At 35.0% G+C, this 26,362-nt stretch overlaps 1 protein-coding gene across 1 annotated transcript in view; it reads right to left on the bottom strand.

The window, feature by feature from the left end:
• Positions 1-1,758: 1,758 nt before the first annotated feature.
• The window catches only part of LOC109110466 (vesicle amine transport 1-like), a 35,096-nt gene continuing 10,492 nt past the window's right edge, over positions 1,759-26,362 (bottom strand). Inside the window, exons 8-9 of the mRNA XM_042728562.1 lie at positions 4,848-4,931; positions 1,759-2,700 (exon numbers count right to left, since the gene is read on the bottom strand). Of these exons, the coding sequence (XP_042584496.1) occupies positions 2,602-2,700; positions 4,848-4,931 (183 nt within the window). The 3' untranslated portion in view covers positions 1,759-2,601. The remainder of the gene's footprint in view (positions 2,701-4,847; positions 4,932-26,362) is intronic.

The raw sequence follows: 26,362 nt of genomic DNA, 5'->3' as shown, positions 1-26,362 counted from the left end.
ACTCTCCCCCAGGCAATCCAAGATGTAGATGTGTTTGTTTCTTCATTGGAACAGATTCGGAAAAATGTTGCATTATATCACTTGCTCACCAATGGATCCTCTGCAGTGAATGGGTGCCGTCAGAATCAGAATCCAAACAGCTGATAAAAACATCACAATAATCCACACCGCTCAAGTCTATCAATTAATGTCTTGTCAAGCATGTTTGTAAGAAACAAATCAATCATTAAGGCGTTAAGGAGTTTCCAGCTAAAATATGAGTCCTCTCTCCATAATATTGCTTTCTCCAGTGAAAAAGTCAGCCATTTTTGCATTGGTCAGTATTTTGGCCAGAAGTGATTGTTTAAAGTTCACATCCTAATGACAGATTTGTTTCTAACCAACAGCAGCTTTTCACTTCATTAGATGTTAACTGATGGACTGGAGTCGTGTGGATAATTGTGATGTTTTTATCAGCTGTTTGGACTCTCATTCTGACGGCACCCATTCACTGCAGAGGATCCATTAGTGAGTGATGTAATGCTACATTTCTCCAAATCAGTTCTGATGAAGAAGTAAACTCCTCTACATCTTGGAGGGTAAGTTATAAGTAAATTTTTGGTGAACTTTTCCTTTAATGTACAGAAACCATTAAAAAAGGAGGAACAATGATGAGTGCAAGCCATGATCAGGTACTATCAGACTGGTTTTTTTTATATATATATTCTCTATAAAGCCAGCTAATTAATCATATAAGAGGAGATGAAACATAGCATACCTCCACATATACACACAACTAATACAACTTGAGAACACAACCACAATTTTCATTTCTGAGGTATATGTAAGCAGAAAAGATTTTAAGACATTAAAGTGTCTATTCTCCATGAAATACAAAAAGAAAAACAAAAATTGACAAGCCTTCTGGTCCTCAGTGCAGATATGCGATGAAAGGCACTAAGAATTATTCATATTATTATTTTGTTGTTGTTGTTGGTTACTAGTATGAAATGAAAAGGATGATGCTTGGCTTTGACCTAAACATCAGAAGATTTACTGGTGATTTACTGAAACAATTCATCCCAAACAAAAGCATCTGTGTCATTGTTTACTCACCCTATGGGCCATTGTATGGAAAAGAGCAGCATGAACAATCTGCAAAATATCTCCATTTCTGTTCCATAGAAATAAGAAAGGGTCTGGAATGACATGAGGGTGAGTAAATGATGACAGAATTTCAATTTTGAGATGAGCTTTTTCTTTAAGGAGCGTGCATAATACTGTAGGGGTATATTACATATAGTAGCTGATCATGACAACTCATTTAAATGTCTTTCTAAGGGCTTAAATAATGTGATCTGAGATGTACCAAGAGTAACGCAGGTGCTCTGAGCAGAAAAACAGTGCCACACTAAAAATGTGCCACCCAAACAATCACCTACATGACAACAAGAAGCTCCAGCTGAATTCTGCCTTTACCTTTCTTCACCAGTTTCAGTCAAAAACAAAGTCTCACACTCTCACTCACCTCCAGAACTGTCAGGAAACATTTCACACACACAAATGCATCAGAAGCACTGCAGCGGTGTCCAAAATTAACCTGCCACACCTGCACAATGAATTGAGATCATTCTATTGAATAAAAATGCTTTTGTAAAAATCCAGTTTTGTCCTTATGGATTAAATGGTTTTATGTAGGCATTATTTACTCACACTCATGTCCTTCCAAACCTGTATGACTTTCTTTTTCTGTGGAAACTATAAGAAGATACTATGAGGAATGTCTCAGAGATTTTTTTTTTTTTTTTTTTTTTTTATACAATAGAAGTCAATGGCTACCAAAATGCTTGGAAATAGATAAAAATAAAATGCAGATGCTCAACCAAAAATCTCAAATTTCAGAAGAAAAGTGCAGCACTCACTCTGCAAACATACTTTATTTCTTCAAAAACATTGATGTTTCTGCCAACTTCTAGGCCTTCATCAGACGTCCATAGCAAAAAATTTTTAAAAAATCAGCAAAAGAAAAAGTCATATGGGTTTGGAGTGACATGAGCATGAATAGAGGACAGAATTGTCATTTTTTGGTAGTGAATAATTTTTTTAATAATCATAATTGCTCACTGAGGTAAAAGTAATTTCAAGACATCTGAAGACTTAAAGTAATTTATATCCTACTGTGGACTTACACCCTGTATTAAATTACAGTTCCTTATGAAGTTTCCAGCCACTGCTGCATTTAATTTACTTGCCAAAACCAATTTTGACTTCCATTTGTCTCTTGGCAAGCATTAGTTTTGGACTTTGACTGCAGTCATCTCTCAATCCACTGACTGAGGGGGCCAAATAAAACATCCGAAAGGCTGCAAAAGGCTTTCATGAAAAGGCAATCCTATCCTACAGTAACGTTAACACTGCAACAATTCAACACCGCACTAAGAATGGCACTTCAGTCGAACATGTAACAACACACTTAGTGTTTTGGAGTATTTTTGACCGCACTGTCCAAAGCAGGCAAAGACACACACAAACAACAGACCGAACACATCACACACACACATACGTTTCACAATGACACGGAGCTCAGCTCAGGTTCATGATAGTCTCTGGATGAGTCTGGCTTCACTGAATGAAGGGCATTCGCTCTTTGTTGTCATTGTCTTCCTCTTGCTCCTCTTCTTCCTCACCTGCCTCACTGGTCTCTGTGCTGTCATTGGCCATCTGAAAGAGAAATCATTGTCCTTTCACACAGACTGACAGTCTCCTGCTTCTTAGAATGATCTGAGGTGCATGCATCTCCTCTAGCATTTCAGAGATCTCAACAATTGTGAGGATTGCTGATATCGGATTGAACTCAAAAAATTCAACACTCATACATCTCAAATTCTATACATATATTATAACTATAAGGTATATAAATATCTTCTAAACACAGAGAGAGAGAGAGAGAGAGAGAGAGAGAGAGAGAGAACTACAATAGCTGTTTACTCAGTTCCAAACCTGTATGATGTTCCTTCTTATATGGAAAACAAAAGAAAATATTGAATAATAATAATTATTATTATTATTTTGTATAGTGCCTTTAAGAGTTACTTTCTTTACACAAAAGCAAACAATGTAAAATGATACACTTTAAATATAACAATTGACAAATAGCAAAAATTAAAAAAAATAAATAAAAGTAATAGCAATAGTAAAATAAAATGTTAATTTTATTATTATTATTACTATTACTATTATTATTACTATTTTGTCCACAAAATTAAAGCAAACTGCGGTCTAATGATGTTTAGGGTTATTATAGTTAAAAATATTTTTATGTATAAAGCCATTATAATGTAAAATACAGCCTGATGTTACTCATGGTTATTACAGTTACCGGTATCTTAATCTAATACCATAAATAAATTTAAAAAAAAACTAAATACATAAATATATATATATATATAATATATATATTAATTATTATTATTATTATATATATATATTAATTATTATTATTATTATTATTATTTCAGATAGTCGCCAAGGAAACATTTTTTTGTTTTCATTTAGTAAATGAGAAAATGACCAAAAAACATAAATACATAAATACAATTAATGAAAAGATATAGATATAAAGGCATATTAAATAAAAAATATACACCAAAATTACTAAACCTTTATCTAAAATAAAAAATGAAAAATATATAGCTAAAAACTAGTGCTGTCAAATGATTAATCGCGATTAATCGCATCCAAAATAAAAGTTTTTGTTTATATAATATGTGTGTTTACTGCGAATATTTATTATGTATATATAAATACACACACATACAGTATAGATTTTGAAAATATTTACATGCATTTACATGTATATATTTATATAATTTATATTATATTATGTATAAATATATTTAATATAGAAATATAAAATTTTTCTTAAATATATACATGCATGTATGTGTATTTACATACACATAATAAACATACAGTACACATATATTATGCAAACAAAAATGTTTATTTTGGATGCGATTAATCGCAATTAATCTTTTGACAGCACTACTAAAAACTAATTCAAATTGTTAATAAAAACTATAAATAAAATATCAATGATACTAAAATAACCTGATGTTGTTTAGTCAATGTTCTTTAGAATATCTTCTTTAGTGCTCTACAGAAGGAAGAAAGTAAATGATGGGTAAATGATGACAGAATTTTCGTTTTTAGTCAAACTATCACATAAGGCTCCTGAGCTATGAGCGACAGTTTAGACATTATCAGCTGATCCTTCAAACACCTTCCTCATTTGAGGAAAAACATCTAAGACACAGTAGATAAAGGCTTCTGAGCTAGATCAACATCTACACAATCAAATCTTCTTCTGGGAAGGGAGAAAAAGAAAAACTATTTTATCAGATTCTTCTTCAGTTGCTCCTTTGAGAACTTCCCAAGTTGAAGTGAAGACACTAAAGGTAGATTTCATGAAAGCAAGCTGTTGTAGGCCACAATTTCCACAGAGCGTCTCCTCTGAGAACAGCGTCACAAGGCGCAGTCTCCATGGAAACAGCTGAGGTGATGTCACCCGACTCTTGGATCACTGTCATAATACCATTTTTTTGTTCCTTCTTTAAGTAAACAGGTGTAATATTCAGATGTGCCTTTTGTGCTTCTTAAAAGATCCCTTTTTTTCGTCATACAGTTTTGGATACAAACAAAAATAATGATGTTAGAAAACTGAACAATGCAAAACATTATGAAAACAGAAAAATGAAAGGGCAGCACCAACGGTTGACGTGATAATTATAATGTTGTGCACATAATGTTTTGCTCGCCTTAGAACACGGGTCTAAATTCAAAGGCAGGTTTTAGGATGACTCACTCACCAAAGGCGTGGGAGATTTTTCCACGTCCAAAATCAGCTTCCCTATGTTTCCTCTGTCATGGATTCTCTGCATGGCTTCCTTCACCTACAGGTTAACAAGAGCAACAAATCACACACACACAAAACCTCATTAAGTCAAACAAATCAAGAAGTAATGCATAAGCTCCATATTGCCTCATGTCATGTGTGTAGGGTCACAGACAATACTAAAGGGGGCAGCAGAGTCACAATCAGCCATCAGTACAACCAATGCACTTCACCAATTAATTCGGTCAGTATTTTTACGTAACTCATTCTAAATCCTCATTGTTGTTTCTAACCTGTATAAATTTATGTCTCCAGCGGAGCTCAAAAATAACTTTCTATGAATAGAGACTAAGACCCTTCTTCCCCCAGTGTGCCGTTTCAATTACATCAGTGAGTTCAGTGAGGTTCAAAATAAGACTTTCAGGGAATAATAACCATATGGGGTTTGGACCACCCTATTACTCACAATGAATTACCCCAAAAGCTCAATTATTTCTGCAGAAATAACACAGATTAAATATTAATGCAGTACTATGTCTATATTATGTAACATACATTGACTTAATCATATTGTTCATTAACATAAACATTAAGTGATAATATTTCTGTGATATTTCAAAGTGATTTCCGTCATTTTGACAGATAACAAATACTGGATGTTCCTGCTTTAGAAATATTTTAGTAAACACTGCTAATTGGGATTAGAAGTGAAAATGGGAGACATGAAGAGTTAGGGAGGAGAGATTCTTAATACACTCCAGTGAGTTATTCACGGTTTATATCGTAAATTAAATTGGGAGAGAAGACCACAAACACAGAGTATGTTTTCTTTTTTCATACTGTTACAGCAGATACAAAGTAAAAATTCTAATAATAAGAAGGAAAAGAATGCAGCGAATTGAAAAAAACTCTCTGGCCATCTTTTCTTGTTATTCCATGTCAATACCAAATGTTATGTTATCTGAAAACAGAACATGAAGGAACATGTATAGCTCATTTATTCAAACAGGCAGATAAGGATTGTTTGTAGTGCAACATGATTTGAAGTGATTTGTTTCGGTCTTTGTTTCAGGGAAGTGCCACCCAAAATCTAAAATGCGGTAGATTCATTAAAAAAAAAAAAAAAGTGGATAGTGTTTAAATTAGAATTTGAAAAGTTGTGTGGTGCATTTCAGCCTTTATCCACACATTTCACAGCCTAGAATAAAAAAAGCAGTGATACTTTATAGTTAATTGCCAAATGTCAAGATGAAGATGCGGCTACAAAAACAAAGAAAAAGAGCTACTATCTCATCATTAGTTAGGTTGCTTCAAAATTTGTATGGTAGCTTTAATGAGCTTTAAGGATGAAGAGAGATTATTTTCAGTTGTAAGACCGAGATTTTTAAACGAATTACAAGGTGCAAGTTATTCACAGGACATCAAAAGGCACACTACACAACCAGACAGAATACACATGACAGTATTGCACAATATGATTCTCATGTAAGAGTTTATACTGTGCCCACAGGTTATGAACATGACACACATTATGAACACACATTTAAAAGTAACAATCAACAAATAAAAAAAAATAAAAGAATAAACACAACACCTGATAATCAGAAACATAAAATAGAAACATGACAACTGTTAACAGTCCCTGGTATCAGCTTTCTGAAGCCAAAATGATGAAAGAGGAATAAATATCTGTATCACTCGATGGTAATAATCCTTGACGATTCAAAAACTGTTAACTGCCATTTAAAATACGCTTTTCATCCACAGTCCCCTACACCAACCTAGTGTCTTCACTGTCTTGCTCTATTGCACACGTGTTTTATCCTGTTATCCTTTACACCTGAAGACATTGTTTTGCGTAAAAAGTGTCTTAAGTATGTTACAATAAATATTTTCAATATTGTTGTAAACAAATAGAAATATTGCTAGCATTTCATGTTCAAATTAGCACTAACAAAGGCAGGTGTGCCACAAGTGTCTGTTCTAGGCCCATTATCATTAACAACGCAAGTTAACAGTCTCTGTTAGAGCATCATTTGTATTCATCAACACCTTTATATTGGTGATACAGCATCAAAAGAACCTGGTTTTATGCTGATAGTCTGGAGAAAAAACATGCCTTCTGTCTCGAACAATCAATATCCTGTCCATCACTGTCAGATGTACCAGCTGTCAGCCTGGCTATACTCATCAATCTTCTGACTCACTTTACTGTCAGTTTGTTACGAAAACATCATAAGATTGTAGTTGTCTCATCTTAATACACTAGTCAAAACTTTGGAATAATTCAGATTTTTTCTATGCTTTTGAAAGAAGTCCCTAATGGTTACCAAGGCTGCATTTGTTTGATGAAATACAGTAAAAATGAAAAATATAGGCCTACAATATACATATTAATATTGTGAAATATTATTAGAATTTAAAATAACTCTTTTCTATTTTAATATATTTTAAAATGTAATTTATTCCTGTGATGGGAAAGCTGAATTTTTATGAATCATGTGTTACACGATCTTTATTTAAATAAATGTCAAATGAGATTTATTTAAAGTTGAGCTTTGCCCTAACAAGAATAAATTACATTGAAAATATATTAAAATAGAAAACAGTAGTAATATTTCACTGTACTTTTTTTTACTGTATTTTTCATCAAATAAATGCAGCCTTGGTATAAGGAGCATAAAAGTCTTCTTTCAAAAACATAATATATTCCTAATTATTCCAAACTTTTGACCAGAAGTGTAGAGCACTGCCATTATGCATTAATTTCACAAGTATTACTTTCTATATTAGTTTAAACCAAATATTGTGTTGCATAAGACTTTTGAACATCAAAAAGTCCCCTTTGATTATTTTAAACTGCACATTATATAACTGTAAATGGTACTTGTTAAGGCTTGCTAAGTATTAAACTTTTGCATGTAACTCATCCCAAAACACCTCAGCTTTAAAGCAAAGGATGAAGGGTTTTAACTACCAGTGCCACTGTTGTCCTGTCCATTAGGTGAGTAATAAGTCATCGTACAGACATCATCCCATCCACCCTCTTTTCCCATAAAACATCAAGGGCTGTTTCTCCAGCCGTGCCCCTCAGAATCAGTTTCATTTCAACGGTATTGCAAATATGCAGAGGGATTGATTGTGTCTGAATGAGTCACAGTGGCTATGCAGGATTGGAGGCGATAAAATGCATCAGTGGAAGACTCCCTAAATAAATCCCCAGAGGCACATCCAGTCACTCAGGGGTTTCAGCACAAATCAAATTTTCAAAGCCTCACAAATATTCATTTATACATCCAACTTTAAAATGCTTAAATCCCATGGCCCTAGGCCAGAAGCATCATGCCAATTCAAACTGTGGATTCTGAATGCAAATTGCTAAAAAGCATTTAAACTTTTTTGATTAATTAAGGTCTGGTACAACACAGGACAACATAGTTTTGTCAGACTTTCTCATATTAATTGTAATATATTGTTGTTGGTTAAGTCCATATAAGGCCATAAACTTGTCTCAAACATTGTGGGGAAGGAAAGAAGAACATTAAAATAATTATAATTTATTGCAATCATTATGAACTACTATTTGAATATATATATATATATATATATATATATATATATATATATATATATATATATATATATATATATATATATATATATATATATATATATATATATATATATATATAAACAAAATAAATTAAAAAAAACTCTGCACACATTTACTCTAAATTGTTTGCCTAATATGCTGGAAACTGCTCCAAGTTCAACCAAAAATTAAAATTTGATGAAAGACCCAAAACAGTTGATAAAAACATTACAATAATCACAAATAATCCACACGGCTCCAGTCCATCAGCTAATTCTTGTGAAATGAAAAGCTGTGTGTTTGTAACAAACAAATCCTTAATTAAGATTTTTTTTCTAATTTCAAACCATTGCTTCCATCTAAATATGAGTCCTCTATAATACTGCTTTCTCCAGAGCAAAACATTTCTAAACAAATATGTGGATTTTGATGTGTAAAGACAACATGGATGGACTTTTACTAGAGGAACCATTATTATGGATTATGGACTGATATTTTGGCCAGAAGCAATGCTATACAGGTTGCATATCATAAAAATCTGACTGTGCCACAATCGGGTCCCTGGTACATCTATCAACCCAGATGGAAAATTATTTTTCCAATTTGTTAAACTTGAAAATTAAGAAAAAAAGCAAAAAAATAAAGGAACATTCATGCAATTTTCTGTTTTATTTTAATTCAATTCCAAATGTTAATTTAAAAACATGAAATTTAATATGAAAACATTTCAACATTAAAAAACTAGTTTAACAAACTAACATAAAACAGTTTATCTCAGAATCACAACAAACGGCATCAAACTATATGGTTTTATTCCACAATATTGGCAGTACTGAATTTTAGGTGCTAACTCACCTTTTCCGAGGTTGAGCATTACCTGCTGAATAAAATATAAAGTGCTTTTCAAACACTTAGTCGAGGTGCAGGGCATAAATCAGTCTGAAAAATTGGTCATAGAAGGCCTGAGATCAGTCGGTTCATCCATTACAAAGTTTTCTTCCAAGATGTCTCCCACTCTAGATGGGTTAGATGTGGACTTGCTTGATTAACGCTGATAATTCTTACTGGAGTCTGTCCTGTCAGCTGCACCCTAACAGAGGAAAGAACAGATCGATAAAGACATTATCAAGTCAGTTAGATAATGCTGATGTCAAATACTCAAGATTATATGCTGCGTTCACACCATGTTCTGCTTAGAGCTGTTCAAGTCCTTGGACCAGGAACTGTGCATTTCTATGGCAACACAACGGATGCCTAAATTAATCTGCAGCAGTCAGGTACAGTGACGTGATACAAGTAGAAGCTCCAAGAGCTGGCCTTTGGGTGATGTCAGGCTTGTCATTGACAACTTTTTTTGTGTGAAGATCAAACATTAAAGTTACAGTCTTTATAAGGGCATCTGACTTAAGGGTTTACATTTAATTGTGCAGTGTACCTGTCAATAAAGTGATCCTCCTCAGAACAGGTCTCAGTTAACCCACATGACATACAGATGATCTGGAGTTCTGCTGTGAGGTGGCGGAAGTGTACATTTTAGTGCATAAAGTGATTTAAATGTATCTACATGCCTGATGTGAACAACGACATTGTTTCATTCTTGTATAACTTCCATGTTTGAACATAGAGACAGGGTTTCACAGACAGGGCTTAGCTTAAGCCAGGACTAGGCCTTGGTTAAATCAGGATATTTAAATAACTTCTATAAAAAAATGCCTTAAGAACTTTACTGGTGTGCATCTTGAGACACGATAATGGCACTGACATATTTTAAGATGTGCCAGTACAAGATATTTTCAGTTAAGACAGATTGAACATTTTAGTCTGAAACTTCGGGGGATAATGTTTATATAACGTTAGCTGTGCTCTCTTTTCAGAGTTATGAGGGCCATACTTACACTTCCAAAGTATCTCTTCCATTTCTTCTCCCTTCAAAAACAAGATAGTCGTTAAGAGGGCTCTGAACCTAGATAGAACAGAAGTATATTCATCCGTTTTTGTATTCATACCATTAATTAATTTAAACCTTCTCTTTCAAACAACAGCCATGTCTATTAAACGTGGCCTTTAAATTATTGCACTCACCATATTAGCGCCACCATCGTCTCTCCTCCGCTGCAATCACGGCTGCTGTATGAGTAAAATTAACTTACACTCCTCATAAACAACATTGAGTGAAAAAGAAAAAGAAAAAGACGAAAATAATCTCAGTCGATCTCGCTGGTCCGGGGTTCAAGCGCGGTTTTCTCCGCTGCAGGTGCATGAGAAAACTAGTTAACTTAGCTAACGGATGAAAAAAGTCCCGTTGTTTAGACAAAGACCAATTTTTGCCCATCACAAACAGTCTCTCGAAGGAAAAGAAAGTGCGAAAAAAGGTAAATGGCAGAAAATAATGTCCTAACTTATCTAAAACAAAGTTTCCACCTTCTCATCCACAGATCGTGACAAAATGATGTTGTCAACGGACTCGCAGCATCAGTGTGAGGAGTTAATCTAACCTGATATTTTACATTTGACAAAACAAATATGTCTTAGTTGCTCTCTTAATGAAAAATATTTATATTTATCAATGTTTTGAACTAAAAAAATATTGCTTGAAAAATAAAACAAATAATGGTAAATTAAATTGAAAGACAAATTATTAATTGGATTAAGTACTGCTTGAAAAACTTTTTTTCAGTGTTTTTATGCTGCTGCCACACAGATCTAAAATAAACATACGATTTATTTCCCAGCTGTTTACCTTCACAGACATGACTGACTGTTTTTGTAACTCATGAGTGTTTTTAACTTTGTGTATTTGACAGTTAAAGTGCAATAAGACATGAAAAAGAACTTTGTTTAGTACTCACATGCCGTGTGTTACAGCGGCTTTCTGTGCACGTGCTTTGGATGTGTGCACTCAGAAAACCGTATATCAGAAGTTTAAACTAATATGGTTTAAAATGCATGATTTCAGCACAATAGACATGCTAATCAAAACCAAACAGATGTTTTTAGCAGAGATGTGAGCTGTAAAGGCACAGCCCTATTCTGTAAAGGGGGCGGGAAGCACCAGCTCATTTGCATTTAAAGACACATGTGTGAAAACAGCGCGTTTCTGTTTCCACTCGAAATAGCCATTTTCAAAATGATGTGGGGTGTTTTGATCTGAAACTTCACAGACACATTCTGGGGACACCCGAGACTTATATTACATATTGTAAAAAGGGGCATAATAGGTCTCCTTTAAATTTTAAATGCCTTAATGATGGATTTGTTTCTGACAAACATGCTTTTTACTTCACAAGACATTAATTGATGGACTGGAGCCATAAGGATTATTTGTGAATTATTGTGATGATTTTATCACCTGTTTGGACTCTCATTCTGATGGCACCCATTCACTGCAGAGGATCCGTTGGTGAGCAAGTGATTTAATGCTTCATTTCAAAACTGCATCATATAGATGGCCTGAGTGGGAATACATTTTCAGCAAATTTTCTTTTTTGGGTCAACTATTTTTCAATGTTTCTTGTTTTTTTACAATTATATATGAATTACACAAATTAAAGCCATTATTTCAAATTCAAATAGTTTACATTTCTGGACATTACTGTCTGTAATAAACCTTCTTTGATATGAATGGCCACATCGATCATTTGGTCACTGATGAGTGCTGTTAAAATGTAACTTTGAAAACTTTTTGTTATCCTAACAACAAACAGAACATACTGGAGTACAACAGAGCAGCAGAAGATCACATAGTATTATAAGGAACAATTTGACCATTTCTAATTAGCACTCAATGTCTGTGGTGGTTACAGCCATGGTGAAAATAATGTCATTCCAGAAAAGTTAAACTCCGCCTATCAGAACGACCCTCCCCGATCTGTACCCTGAACTTGTTCATTATCACAGGGACAAAAGGTGACCTCAGATCATCCTACAATAAGCTCAGGTTGGCACCGGCTTTCACCCTCTGGAATTCCCCTCCCACACACTGAAGTCATGGGAGTCTGAGCGCCTGGTGTTGAAGCCACTTCCCTCGCTCTCAAATAATACTCAAATAATGCACTTGATCAAGAGTCACTGCACTGGAATGGAAAGACAGTGCCAATCCTGTGACTTCCTGGTTAACTATTAAATATAAATATCATTAAGGTTTTTGAAATTCACTACTAAATGAAGTTTAAGCAGTAAAACCATTTCTAAGCTTTGTAAATATAAATGAGGAGTCATAGGACAGCACATGCTGTCACTAAGAAACAGCTCTGAACTCTTTTATTCTCAAGCATGAGCCACAGAGTGACCTTACATTAGCGTGTTCCCTGGTGCTGTGTGCCAATTTGAGCCTGTTGCCGCCACAGCTTGTGAGGACTATTAGTCTCTTGTCAGACACATCAGAGCACATGCAGTCTCTGACTTTATCAGGCTCCGGCTGGTCGTTCTGTTTAGCTGTTTGAATATAATGATCTAGGTTACTCTGAAAGTGAAAAAAAAAAAAGTGAAAGTGAAAGTGACGTGACATTCAGCCAAGTATGGTGACCCATACTCAGAATTAGTGCTCTGCATTTAACCCATCCGAAGTGCACACACACAGAGCAGTGAACACACACACACACTGTGAACACACACCCGACACACCCACACTCTGTAACTTTAATTAAAGGGACGCTGCTCACAGGAAAAAAAAAAATCAGTAAATATTATCTGTCTTTCCCATAACCTATTAAAATGCCATTTCAAATAGCTAAGCAGTTGCTAGGGTGTTCTGCTAGGATGGTTACATGAGCATTTCAATGCTGAAGTTGCTAGGATGCTCTTGGCGGTTGCCATGTCATTGTTATGGGGTTGCTAAGGTGTTCTGGGTGGTTGCCAGTATAGGGCTGCCCCAGACTTAAGTTTATTCTAGTCGACCAGTAGTCATTAATTTAAGCAAACAGTCGATTAATCACATATCTATATTTATTTAATTACTTATGCTGGGGAGGCCTTAAGCTATTCCACACTCAAGTGCACACATAAAGCTTGCCGCAAAGCACCAGCAATGCGCTTTGATTGTGACTATGATTGTGTCACAAAAATAAAATAATTAGATATTTTAATTATTTGTTATTGAACTAGTGTTTTCTGAGTCAGTGTTGACTGCAAAGATGAAGTCTACGACCATCTCTGCAGAACAGTGGACGCACTTTACATAATATTACATAATCAGAGAGTATTTGTTTTCAGTTTGAATTGGTTAGCTTTAAAGAAGACGTTTCAAGCTTTCTATAGACAGGGATGCACATAAGTGGTGCGCAGATGCGTGTGCGACCAAAATAAAAAATGCACTGGGTAAATAAGTTCAGACCACTCTTTTGTGTACCAACATGGCTGACAGCTGACAAAAGGTTAGTTCATCCAAAAAATTTAATTCTGTCATTAATTACTCACCCACGTCGTTCCACACCGTAAGACCTTTGTTAATCTTCAGAACACAAATGAAGATATTTTTGATTAAATCCGAGAGCTTTCTAAACCCCCATAGAGAGCAACTCAACTACCACGTTCAAGGCCCAGGAAGGTAGTAAGGACATCACTAAAATGGTCTATGTGACACCAGTAGTTCAACTTTAATCGTTGTATGATGAATATTGTGGAAAGCAAAACACTGTATAATTTTATTTGCATCTGCATCCATTGTATTTCGTGCTGTTTTACTTCCTTTTCCAGGTCAAAACGTCTACGTTTGGTAGTTTCAGCAGTGTATAGTGTAAACGCAAAAATCGGATACGGGTCACTTTTAAAAGATGATGTAAGCGGGTTGTCAAAAAAATCGGATATAGGCAGAAAATCGGATTTGGGCATCAAGACCTGCAGTGTAAATGCAGCCTTAATGAATCTTTGCAAATCGCCTTTCCTAATAATGTGCTAGTTAGCAAGTTTCACAATGAATGCAGCTCAAGTTAAGAGTCTCTCAGAGAACGGCTCGTCACCCCACGGAAGAGAGGGGTGGGGTCAGCCGAGCTCATTAGCATTTAAAGGTACATGCACTGAAACAGCTCGCTATGAACAGAGCTGTTTTTGACAGGGTAAAAAGCATGTTGTTTTACACAAGTATGTTATATGTCAAGTATGTTATAGACTGTTATAGACTTTTCATTAAGACCCTAAAGAATCATATCAACTTGTGGAAAATGGGCATCCGATGACCCCTTTAAGCCTCTTCTAGCAGTCTCACGGTCCTCTAAGTGCAGCCTGAACTGCTTCTGAATAGGTGTGTATATCAGCAGTTTCACAAAAGGTCTGAATGTGGCTTGTCCACAATTTATTGGAATTTACAATCTGTTTTACTCTTTTATTTAACTTTATTATTACACGAATACTTAGGCACATCCCACTGAATAAGATTAGAGTGCTTTACATGTTCTCCCAATGTAAATCAGAGAGTGCTCCACAAAAATCAAACAGTGCTTTCAGTAGCACAGTACTGCCTGTCCTCAACCCATGAGATCAGCACAGAGGAATCTGTAGGGCTTTTTTAAGAAGCCTGTGATTAGAAAGAAATTAAAGTGTGTATAGACTCCCCAACACCCAAAGGTCTGCTTTTAATCAGTTTATGGAGAGGTCTTCATCCCACTCCAACAAAACAAAGCTTGCACTGAGAGTTGCTACACTGTTATATGCAATAATAAAATGAGTACTGCTAGCTTTGTAGAGTTATGTATAAAATGTTTTATACATATAAAAAAAAATGGACTATAAAAATTCATATTTTTAAATGGCAGAGAAAAATATTTTCACATTTCCAGCAACATTGTGGTATGAAAATTAAATGTGAAATACATTCTTTTGGCTATTGTTAGTAATGTTTTATTAAGATGCAAACATTTATGCTGTAATGATGCTGATTTGCAAAGTAAATACTATAAAATCATCATTCATAGATCCAAGTGCTTACTTTTAAAATGTTGTTGTCACAGCACTATCATCATGAAACAAGGTTCATAATATCAGTTTATATAATAAAGAGATAAATATATATATATATATATATATATATATATATATATATATATATATATATATATATATATATATATATATATTTGTATTATTTTATTGCAAATTCCCCAGAATATGAAGGAGATTTGAAATTGCCGGTACTGAAAAGGGACAGTCTACACGATACTATCCTGAACATTTCCTCTCTCAAACAGAAATCTCTATATAAAAAAAAATCCATTAAGACTCAATAATCCACTCAGATTCAGTCATTCAGCCATATAAAATTGCCATATTATTACACTTACTGAAAAACATCAACCACAGGAGAAGTAAAAAGCTATTTGCTTCAAGCATGCACTTCAAGTACTAGGGCATATTTTGGGACAATCTGAGGAAGAAAATAGACTGAATAACGTGAAGGGAAAAGAAAAATCACATGCCAATATTGTTTTGGGGACACTGGGGTATTATTATGTTGCAAACTGTATTAGGCTCCATGATGAGAGATTGTCACTCTACAAAATGAAGAACACAGCAGCATCAATAGTGCTGATGAATCCTCAAGGATTCTGCTTGATGGGAAGGATAAAAAATAAACACACGAAACGGTCAACATCTTAAAGGAACAGTTCAATATCTCAGACCCATATGTTTTCAAAGAACACAAAAGGCTGCTCTTTTCCATACAATGAAATGAAGAGATACTGTCAAAAGCCAAAAAGGCGGGGGGGTTGGGTAAAAGAGCCACCGTAAAAGTAGTCAGTATGTAATCTAAATAATTACATTCACACAAGTATCAGGAACAATCAAGATCCAAACATGCAGAAGGTACGATTTGACATGAAACTGATTATTCAAGAGTAACTTCAATAAAATCAAGATGTTTTCTGTCAGCTACAACATCATATCCTTTTAAATTTGACTGTATATTTAGATGAATCATCTGTGTTTGTTGTCTTAAAGCGGTTTGTTTGTATTAAAGGGGTTATATGACACAATTTCATGTTTTCCCTTGACTTTGGAGTGTTACAAGCTGTTCGTGCATACAAGATCCATAAAGATTAAAGTATCAGACCCAAAGAGATATTCTTTATAAGAGTTAAGACTCATCCACACCTTCCTAAAATGCCTCATTCAAACACGCCCCCACAAATCGAAATCACTGTGTGGGAAGATCTGCATAACACCGCCCAATATTTACGTAAAGAAAGAAAGCGGGACTTTTATTCTCGCTTTAGTATTGTTGCCGCCGCCGCAATGTTGTAGGAAGCTGTGTGTTTACAAATATGGTAAGGGGTGTAACATTTCCGTCACGTGCTTTAGGTATTCAGCCAATCACATACTGGATAGCTAGCCAATCAGAGCACACCTCGTTTTTCAGAAAGATGAGCTTTGTAAAAATCAACGCGAGCAACAATAATGTACGGTATGTGGAGAATAATTTGTTTTTGAACCTTAAACCGCGTAAACACATTGCATTACACCAAATAATGTTCTTTTTAGGAGAGTCATATGACCCCTTTAATATTTTGTCAAGGTTCTATAAACTATTTGGATTTTAAAAAATGCTTTTCTGCCTAGTATTTCATATGTCAGGCTTTACAGGGTTAATTAGATTTTCTATCACAGATCTCATGTTCTCAGAGTTTCATGCCCCACTGGATGCAAATAAGACCCAGGTTAAACCAGCTGGTTAACCCAAATTACAAATTTACAGTAAACCAAAGATTAATAAGAAACATGGATGAATTAAGGATTAAAAGGGATCCATGAAGTGTGAAAGCTACTTAAATTCATAATAACTCAAGAATCCAGCTGTAGCCTTGAGCAAAGAACGTCCTTTATCTGCTGTGAAGATGCTGTAATGTGCTTAACAACAAGCTGCTTTATATGTCTGTGGGTGGCTTAGACTGTACAGAACGCAAAACCGATCATTTTTGTGCTTGTTCAAACTATGTACAAATGATTAAGTCCTTGTTTCTTGTTTTATGCATCATGCTCACTTAGCCATGCAGAATGAGGAGCTAACTGGCCAAAGCCCACAGGCACAGACCAATTAAGCAAACGTCCAGCATGCCTGTCAAGCATCATGCTTTGAGATACAGCTCTGCCGTTCCTTTCCACAGGCCTCAGGTCAGTGCTGATCTGAACGTCGCTGCATCTGACTCAAAGTGACTGCCAAGCCACTCTTCTGCCAGGTCACCAGACACCGGCACAGAGCAGGCCCCTGGTTACCACGACAACAGTGCAATCTACGCTGTGATTGAGAAGAAAATGTCACAGAGTGGCTTCTTTGTTGGGCACAGCAGCCAATGAGTTTCGCTGTGGTCAGTGACGTGAGACAGCACTACACGCTGAAGAAGAGCTCAAATGAGCATGAATGGAGCACTTTACGGCCAAATGTTCCCAAAGAAAAGACTCTTGAAATGGTCATTAGGAGGAATGTCTCAATTAGTGTGATTACATAAGTAAATCTCACCAAACCTTTCACAAACGTGGATGGGTCATATTTCAACCTCAAATCAAAAGAAAACGAAGTGTGGCAATCTTCAGTCATTTCAGATTAAAAAAAGTTTGATTCAAAAAGGTTAAACAGTCTCATTTAAATAGTGCATTTTGATTTTATCATTTTTTTTACTGCATCGGAATGGTACAAAACTCGGTGATTTTGTTTCAATTGCTATGTAAATAAATAAATAAATAAATAAATGAAAAAGAATTGTGTACATGATTCAAAAAGGCTAAAACAAAATTTAGAAATTAAAAGACAGGTGCTTGAAATAACTGATTAGGAAGATGAATTAGATCTCAATTAGATCTCACCAAAGCTTTCAAAAACATGACTGGGTCATATTTCAGCCCCAAATTAGGGGAATTTTTTTGAAAATTTATTTTGCCACTGTTTGGTAATTTTAGACTTAAAAGGTTTGAGATATATATATATATATCTATATACACACACACACACACAGTCGAGGCCAAAAATATTGGCCCCCTTGGAAAATATGATCAAAAAAGGTAGTGAAAATTAATCTGCATTGTTAATCCTTTTGGTCTTTTTTTAAAAAAAAATTCCTTTCATTGGATAATAAGAATTTAAAACGGAGGGGAAATATCATTATGAAATTAATGTTTTTTCTCAAATACTCGTTGGTCACAATTATTGACCCCCATAAATTCTTATGAGTAAAATATCTCTGAAGTATATTCCCATTCATATTCACAATTTTGAGCATTCCAGCATAATTATGAACATGAAATCATCCAGCTCTGGCTTCCTGTTTCACAGAAATATAAATAGGAGGGAAAACAAAGCCCAAATTCCCTTAATCATTCATCACAATGAGATAAACCAAAGAATATATTTCTGATGTGCAGCAAAAGATAATTGAGCTTCACAAATTGCTGAAGTGGCTTTAAGAAAAGAGCTAGAGCAGTGAAAATTTCCATTTCCACCATCAGGGCAATAATTAAGAATTTCCAACCAACAGAAAATGTTACAAAACTGCCTGGAAGAGGACGTGTGTCTATATCGACCTAATGTGCGGTGAGAAGGAGAGTGTGAGTAGCTAAAGACTCTCCAAGGGTCACAGCTGGAGAATTGCAGAAAAAAGTTGAGCCTCTGGTTCAGAAAACCTTTAAAAAAATTGTCAAACAGAACCTACATCACCACATGTTGTTTGGGAGGGTTACAAGAAAAATTCTCCTCGCTCATTCAAAAACAAACTAAAGCATATTCAGTTATCAGCCATGACTGGAACTTTAAATGGGATTGGCTTCTATGGTGAGATTAAACTAAAAATGAGCTTTTTAGCAGCAAACACTCAAGATGGGTTTGGTGAACACAGGAAAAAAAGTACCCCATGTGTACAATGAAATATACTGCTGTATCTTTGATGTTGTGGGCCTATATTTCTGCTGGAGGTCCTGGACATCTTGTTTAGACACATGGCATCATCGATTCTATCAAATACCAACAGATAAAAAATCAGTAAGTTACTGACTCTGTTAGAAATCTTATAATGGGCCATGTTTGGATCATCCAACCATACAATAACCCAAACACAAACCTCAAAAACAACAAAGAAAGGGGTCACTGAGCTCAAAACCAAGCTTCTGCTATGACCATTCCAGTCCTCTGACCTGAAACCTACGGAAAATGAGAGGAGTGAACTCAAAAGAAGACGCACCAACATGGAGCTGGGAATCTGAAGGATCTGGAGTGATTCTGGATGAAGGAATGGTCTCTGATCTCTTGTCAGGTGTTCTCTAACCACATCAGGCATTATAGGAGAAAATTTAGACATTTAAAACATAAAAATACATCCCCCATTTTAAATTCTTATTATCCAATGAAAGGATACATTTCAATGAGTATTTGAGAAAAGCATTTATTTCATAATGATATTTCCCCCATTTTAAATTCTTATTATCCAATGAAAGGATACATTTGTGTGAATTTTTTAGGGTTAACAATGCAGATGAATTTTCACAGCTTTTTTTGATCATACTTACCAAGGCAGCCAATATTTTTGGCCTCGACTGTATATGTATGTATGTATGTATATATATATATATATATATATATATCGTCGCTGTCCGATGAAAACCACGTATGTCCATTTTGCCGATTTTGAGATTTTTCGACGGATTGAATGTCCAGGTTCATTTCCGTATACAGTATGCTTCATATATCTAAATGGCCAATGAAAAGTTGTGAAATCATGTCATCTGATTTTCACGTATATCCATCTGGTGTCAAAGCTGTCAATCACGCCGCATATCTCCCGCCCTGTGGAAGCATCTCGCCGGTCTCGTGAAGTTTCATCGAAGCTCAGCACTGGATAGCCGAATAACACTGTGAGGTAAAGTATCAGCAAACGTTTGTTTTTGACAACTGTTCTCAAGTTTATTATATATTTAATAAACTAAGACGTAGGCTATTTAATAAACTGAGCGTATTCATCTGTCAATATGAAACGCGACTTGGCCATTCTAATTAATGATCGGAAGAACGCGTATCGACCGCCGTTACTGTAAAATATGCACGTATATCCATTTAAACTCAATTTTGGTCAAATGTGGATTATATCACTACACTGGCAAGAATATGGTTACATGTAAAGATGCCGTACCAAGTATGACAACGCTACAATCAACTGCTTTTGAAATACGGTGTTTTTTTCACTTCCTGAAAAGTAACCGTTTTGGACATACGTGAGTTTCATCGGGCAGCGACGATATATATACACACACACACACACACACACAGTTTACTGGAATTATATAAAACTTGATGATTTTTGTGGCAATCGCTATGTGAATAAACAATTGTGGACATGACTGAAAAAGACGAGAATGTCTTAGGAAAAAATATATATATATATATATATTTATAAAGACTGGCAATGTTAATGCATCAACGCATGTGATTAGTTCAAAATCCTTAACGCCTAAAAAATAATTTATCGCAATTACCGCAAAATTACTGAAACACAATTTCTATTCTAAACTTTTTTTTTCCGCCAATTTCCCTTCTCTGTTTGCAATCAGATCATTTTAAGCCACTAAACTCTGGGAAAGTTTCCAGTCCAGTGATCCAGCAAGCAAATCCATTCAAGCAATCAGTCCAAAACAGGGCTAATGTAAAGAAAACCAGGCTGATACCATAAGAGATGGTGGAGAGAATACTATAGATACTCACTTTGTGTTTTCAGTGAATTATTAATTCCAGTGTGTTTCGCTTTAAAACACAAGCTCTGTGATTGTTTCTGAAGAGCGCGAGAGAGCACTCATGCCTCGCGCATTGTGAAATATGGACTGAATGTAACATCAAACCATTCCACCACTGTATGATATGCAAACTACGTTTTCTCTGCTGGATAGAGCAAACCAGCTTCTTTTGATGTTTGAGTTTTGATGGTTGAGGATTGCAATCAAGGTAAAGACGATTGCGGTGACGTACAGGATATAGAAAATAATGACAAAATTAACGTATTAAGCAAGATAAATTGTATATGCTTAGTTTCATGATAAGTGTGTGATTAATCGCGATAAAACAATTTTTATCTATCGACAGACCTAATACAGTATATTATATATATATATATATATATATATATATATATATATATATATATATATATATAATGAAAATTTACTATTATTATTATATTACTTTTTATATTATAAATTTATCTCTTTCTTTTTTGGGGGGGATTTTGGGGTGAATATTCTACCATATAAATCTTGATGAAGAGAGAAATCATGTAATATAATTTTCTCAGGAGATTTAAATAAACATTACATTCAGATGAAACACAGGCACAAATATAAGGGCTTTGTCAGCTGTATAATTTGTCAGAAAAACTCAATAAAAATGTAATATCTTCCAGGTAGGAGCTCTGAACGTTTTTAATGTTCGATTTCACATCAGGAAAGCCATCTTCATATCATGCCGAAGGGGAGCCAGCAGCCTGAACTGTAAACACATAATGAGATTCTGGTCCCTCCTGCTGCGCGCTGACAACATTACAGTCTGCCGAACATGCATCGGGCCCATTCAAACTGAGAACACGTGCCCCCTCAGATTTTTACAGCCAATGGATTTTAAACGTAAAAAATGTCAAAGCTGCTGCCTTCTTTAAAATGAACTCCCACAGGTGCCTCTTTTGAAGAAAAAAATAAATAAATAGGTGTATGATGCTCCTGGTTTGCCATCTGTGCTCATCCTCAGGTCACTTATTTGTTGCCTCTCTATTCTTCTCCTTTTCTCATTACAATGCTGTTTCTTTCCCTCCTCCTACTCCCTCATTTTTATTCCCACTGCTTCTTTTCATTCGTTTTGTCTCCTTCCATCCTTCTCTCTTTCTCTCGTTATCAAGTGGGAAGTGTCAGTCTGTGATTAGAGCCACACATGTTGTGTCTTTTGTGTTGTATCTAATCACCTGACGCTGGCTTACAAGGATCTAACTGCTCTACAATCACCCATCTCGAGCCTTAAAGCAGCCATCTGTACTGCCTAAAGCACAGGACATGCAGTACAAGCTTGAGCAAAGTGCTATAATTCAACAGAGAACATTTGCAATAAACCCAAAGGCTCTTGTCGTTTTGTTGCAAGAGTACTGTTGAGAGAGAAGACCTGTGGCGACAGAAGCCAAAGTCAATAATTCATGACAACAATGTTCTTTGTATAAATAAAGATTACAAAAGCATAAACTAGTTTAAAGAAATAGTTCACTCAAAAGTGAAAATTTGCATTCACTCATCTGAATTAGTAGAGAAATATGCAGAAAACAAACAGAATTTACAAGTGAAAACTAAAAGTTTTAAGGTAAATAAATAGTTGATGGTTTTGTTTCTTTTAAACAAGCAGCAGCTGCAGATTATTATCATGTTTTTAGAAGCAGTTTGGTCTCTCATTCTGATGGCACCCATTCACTGCAGAGGATCCATTAGTGAGAATGTTGTGAAATATTAAATTTCTCCAAATCTTTTCTGATAAAGAAACCAACTCATCTACATCTTGGATGGCCTGAGGGTGAGGACATTTTCACAAAAATCAAATTTAAAAAAAAAAAAAAACCCTAAGTAAGCTAGTGTTCATCTAGTCACCCACTATGGCTAACCTGGTGTTTAGCTAGTTTGGGTGGTCATCCAGCTGGTCTCAAAAGTGCCCAAAATCCCTCTAAAATCAACACACACTCTTAAAAATAAAGGTTACAAAAGGAGGTTTTCACAGTGATGCCTTGGAAGAACAATTTTTTTTACATTTTCTTTTTAAGTTTTTTAAAAAAAATAACCTTTTTTCATTTTTTCTACTTTAAGGAACCTTTTGTGCAATTGAAAGGTACCATGGATGTCAAAAGCTTTCATGAACCATAGATGCCAATAAAAAACCTTTATTTTGAACAGTGTAACAGACCAGCCTTACCAGCTTGCTTTAAGCTGTTTATCAGCATTTTATCTGTTCACTAACTGAAATAATGTGCACAAAATAATGTAGAATGAATTAACACAACTTAAAGATTCTTTCATGGTTTTATTTTTTAAAGTATAGCACTGTTTCAAAACCTAGCGAGCTGCCTCGTTGTTTTCTCCTACATACAGGCAGCTTAACAGCATCTAAAATTAAATGAAACCTCAAATAAAGTACACAAATATTGGATAAAATACTTTTAACTAGACTTTACATATAATTAAAGTGAACTAACAACCAATATTTTTCTCACATTTTCCATTACCTACATTTCTTAATTGAGCTCATCACAATCATAATCTTGCTGCCCACTGTTTGGAACGGATTTGATGTCTGTGGGTGATGCCTAGATAGAGTTTTCAATAAAATTTTTGACTTAGTAGGTCAAGAGAACAATATTATAGTGTGATGGTTCAGAAATACAAAAGAAAGAAAAAAAATGTTTCAATCACATTAAAAGGTTAGGTGTAGAAGCATGTTTCCGCCACTGAATAAAAAAACAAATAAAAGGTGATTGCACCTTTTTTTCACAATTCAGATTTTTTTTTTCTCAGAATTGACCCTTTGCAGGGAGTTTGATTGACAGATGATCTGACCAATCATAACGCCAAATTTGCCATTTTTGTCCGACAAACAAACCAGTCAGGAGAGTAGATTAACATCGATGGATTTGAACTTGAAAAAATGGTGTGTACTGACAACTTTCAGCAGCTGAAACAAGATGTTCACTAGACATGTGCCGATATTCGGTAATGCAATATATCACAGTAATGAATATGCACGATATTGTTATCATGGGTACTTCGAAATACCGTGAATCATTTTTTATTACAAATTATTCCGATTTTTTGAATGCATTTTAAGAATATTTTTCTGATTAACTGGTCACAATGTACAACACCGCTGTATGCTGTGTCAAAGACGCATGCATGCACACTCTGATGTAAACAAGTGAAGCACATGAGAGGCGCTCTGGATTAAAGTACATGCACTTTTTGACAGCAGATGGTGCTGAACAGCAGAAATACCGCCATAACCCCGGAAACCAAGCAGCTGCTTTTCTGTTTCTAAAACCTGTTTAAATGATTTAAATTTTTGTATTCACAATGGTGTTAATCAATGTACCAAATACTTAAATATTTAGACTTAACAGGCTATTTATTTTCAAACTTTTTTTAACATTTTAATCTGGACTACAACATGCCCTAGATATTTCCAAAAAAAAATTATACTAAACATTAATTAATCACACTTAACATCAATACTCTATTAGTTACATTAGTTAACATAAACTGCCAATGAAATTCTTCTAAACAGTCATTAATCTTAGGTAATATCGATATTTAATAACATGTTGTTAAAATCAAATGTTGCAACTGTTATTTATTTGAACTAACAGTTGTATTTTTTTAAACAAAGATTAATAACTTCTGTAGCAAATGTAGCTATTGCTCATTATTAATGTTAATGCACCTTATTGTAAAGTGTTACTTATTGGTCTTTATAATTCTTTTGCACTTTAATCTGTGTGAATTTTTTTTTACTTTATACATTTTTTGTGTACTTCTTTATTGTATGTAAATTTTCAGTTCTTTTTGTTATAAGAAAAAAGTTATGAAACCTGTTATACTGTATGACAACACTTATTTGCAACTAAATTTTAATACCGTGATAATACCGTATACCGCGATGAAAGCATTAGCATTTAATCGCAACATGAAAATTTGATACCGTCATATGCCCAATATTCACTCATGTTTGTTTTGTCCTATAATTAGTAAAGAGGAAGAGATGATGGTTTTGGTGTTTGAATTTCTTAGAAAAAAAAAAAAAAAGACAAAATTTGAAAGCTGAAACTTTGTTTCATACGTAAAGTAATCAGCTCTGTCTTGTCTGTCGGTGCGTTGTCAGTTTCCTCTTTGCTCCACGATGTATTTTTCACTGATGTGTTGCATTGAGAGTGCCATGTCATGCTGGGCATAGCAACAGTTACGAAGGGGGGCAGGTCTTTGTGAAGGGTCACTTGTGAGATATAAACTCGCAATTGCAAATTATAAAGTCCTTTTACAAACAAGCACTGGTTGCGGATTATTGTGACGTTTTTAGCAGCAGTTTGGACTGACGGCATCCATTCACCACAGAGGACCCATTGGTAAGAAAGTAATTAAATCAGTCCAAATGACTTGTATGTTCTCAGAATTGCAAGTTTATACCTCACAATTATGACTTTATTTCTCATGCAATTGCGAGTCATTAAGTCAGAATTGTGTGATACAAAAATTATGATACAAAACATATCAGTCTTTTTCCCCCTCAGAACTGGAGTTTATAATTTGCAATTTTGAGTTTATATCTCACAATTCTGAGAAAAATTGTGAGATAAAAACTCGCAATTAAGTTTTTAAAATGTTTTATTTAGTGGCGGAAATGAGCTTCCATAGTAAGGGGAAAAATACAATTTGTAAGAAAAAGATTTTCTTTCCAAGTTTAAGGCTTATAGTTCAATGGTGTGAGCATCAATATTTTATGAAATGTGATGTCATTGAGTAGCATGCCTTGCACAAATCAACATTCTCTGCATCTGCACCAGCTGGACATGCTAATGTTACCAGTACACTGCTTTGAAGTCTCTCCAAAAGATCACAGCTGACAATCAGATTTACAGGTGTGTCCTGCATAATGAGTTCTCGATTGTTTAGATTAGCATTTAGAAGAACACGATTATTTCCCCATACTCACATAACAAGCTCAAAACTACAAACAACTTTTTAATACATCCTAATTGGGGGAAGTCGTGGGCTAGTGGTTAGAGTGTTTGACTCCTAACCCTAAGGTTGTGGGTTCGAGTCTCGGGCCGGCAATACCACGACTGAGGTGCCCTTGAGCAAGGCACCGAACCCCCAACTGCTCCCCGGGTGCCACAGCATAAATGGTTGCCCACTGCTCCGGG

Source organism: Cyprinus carpio, chromosome B7 (genome assembly GCF_018340385.1).
Source record: "Cyprinus carpio isolate SPL01 chromosome B7, ASM1834038v1, whole genome shotgun sequence".
NCBI classification, from domain to species: domain Eukaryota; kingdom Metazoa; phylum Chordata; class Actinopteri; order Cypriniformes; family Cyprinidae; genus Cyprinus; species Cyprinus carpio.
The sequence above is the reverse complement of the archived record's forward strand: the minus strand, read 5'-3'. Positions and strand labels throughout refer to the sequence as shown.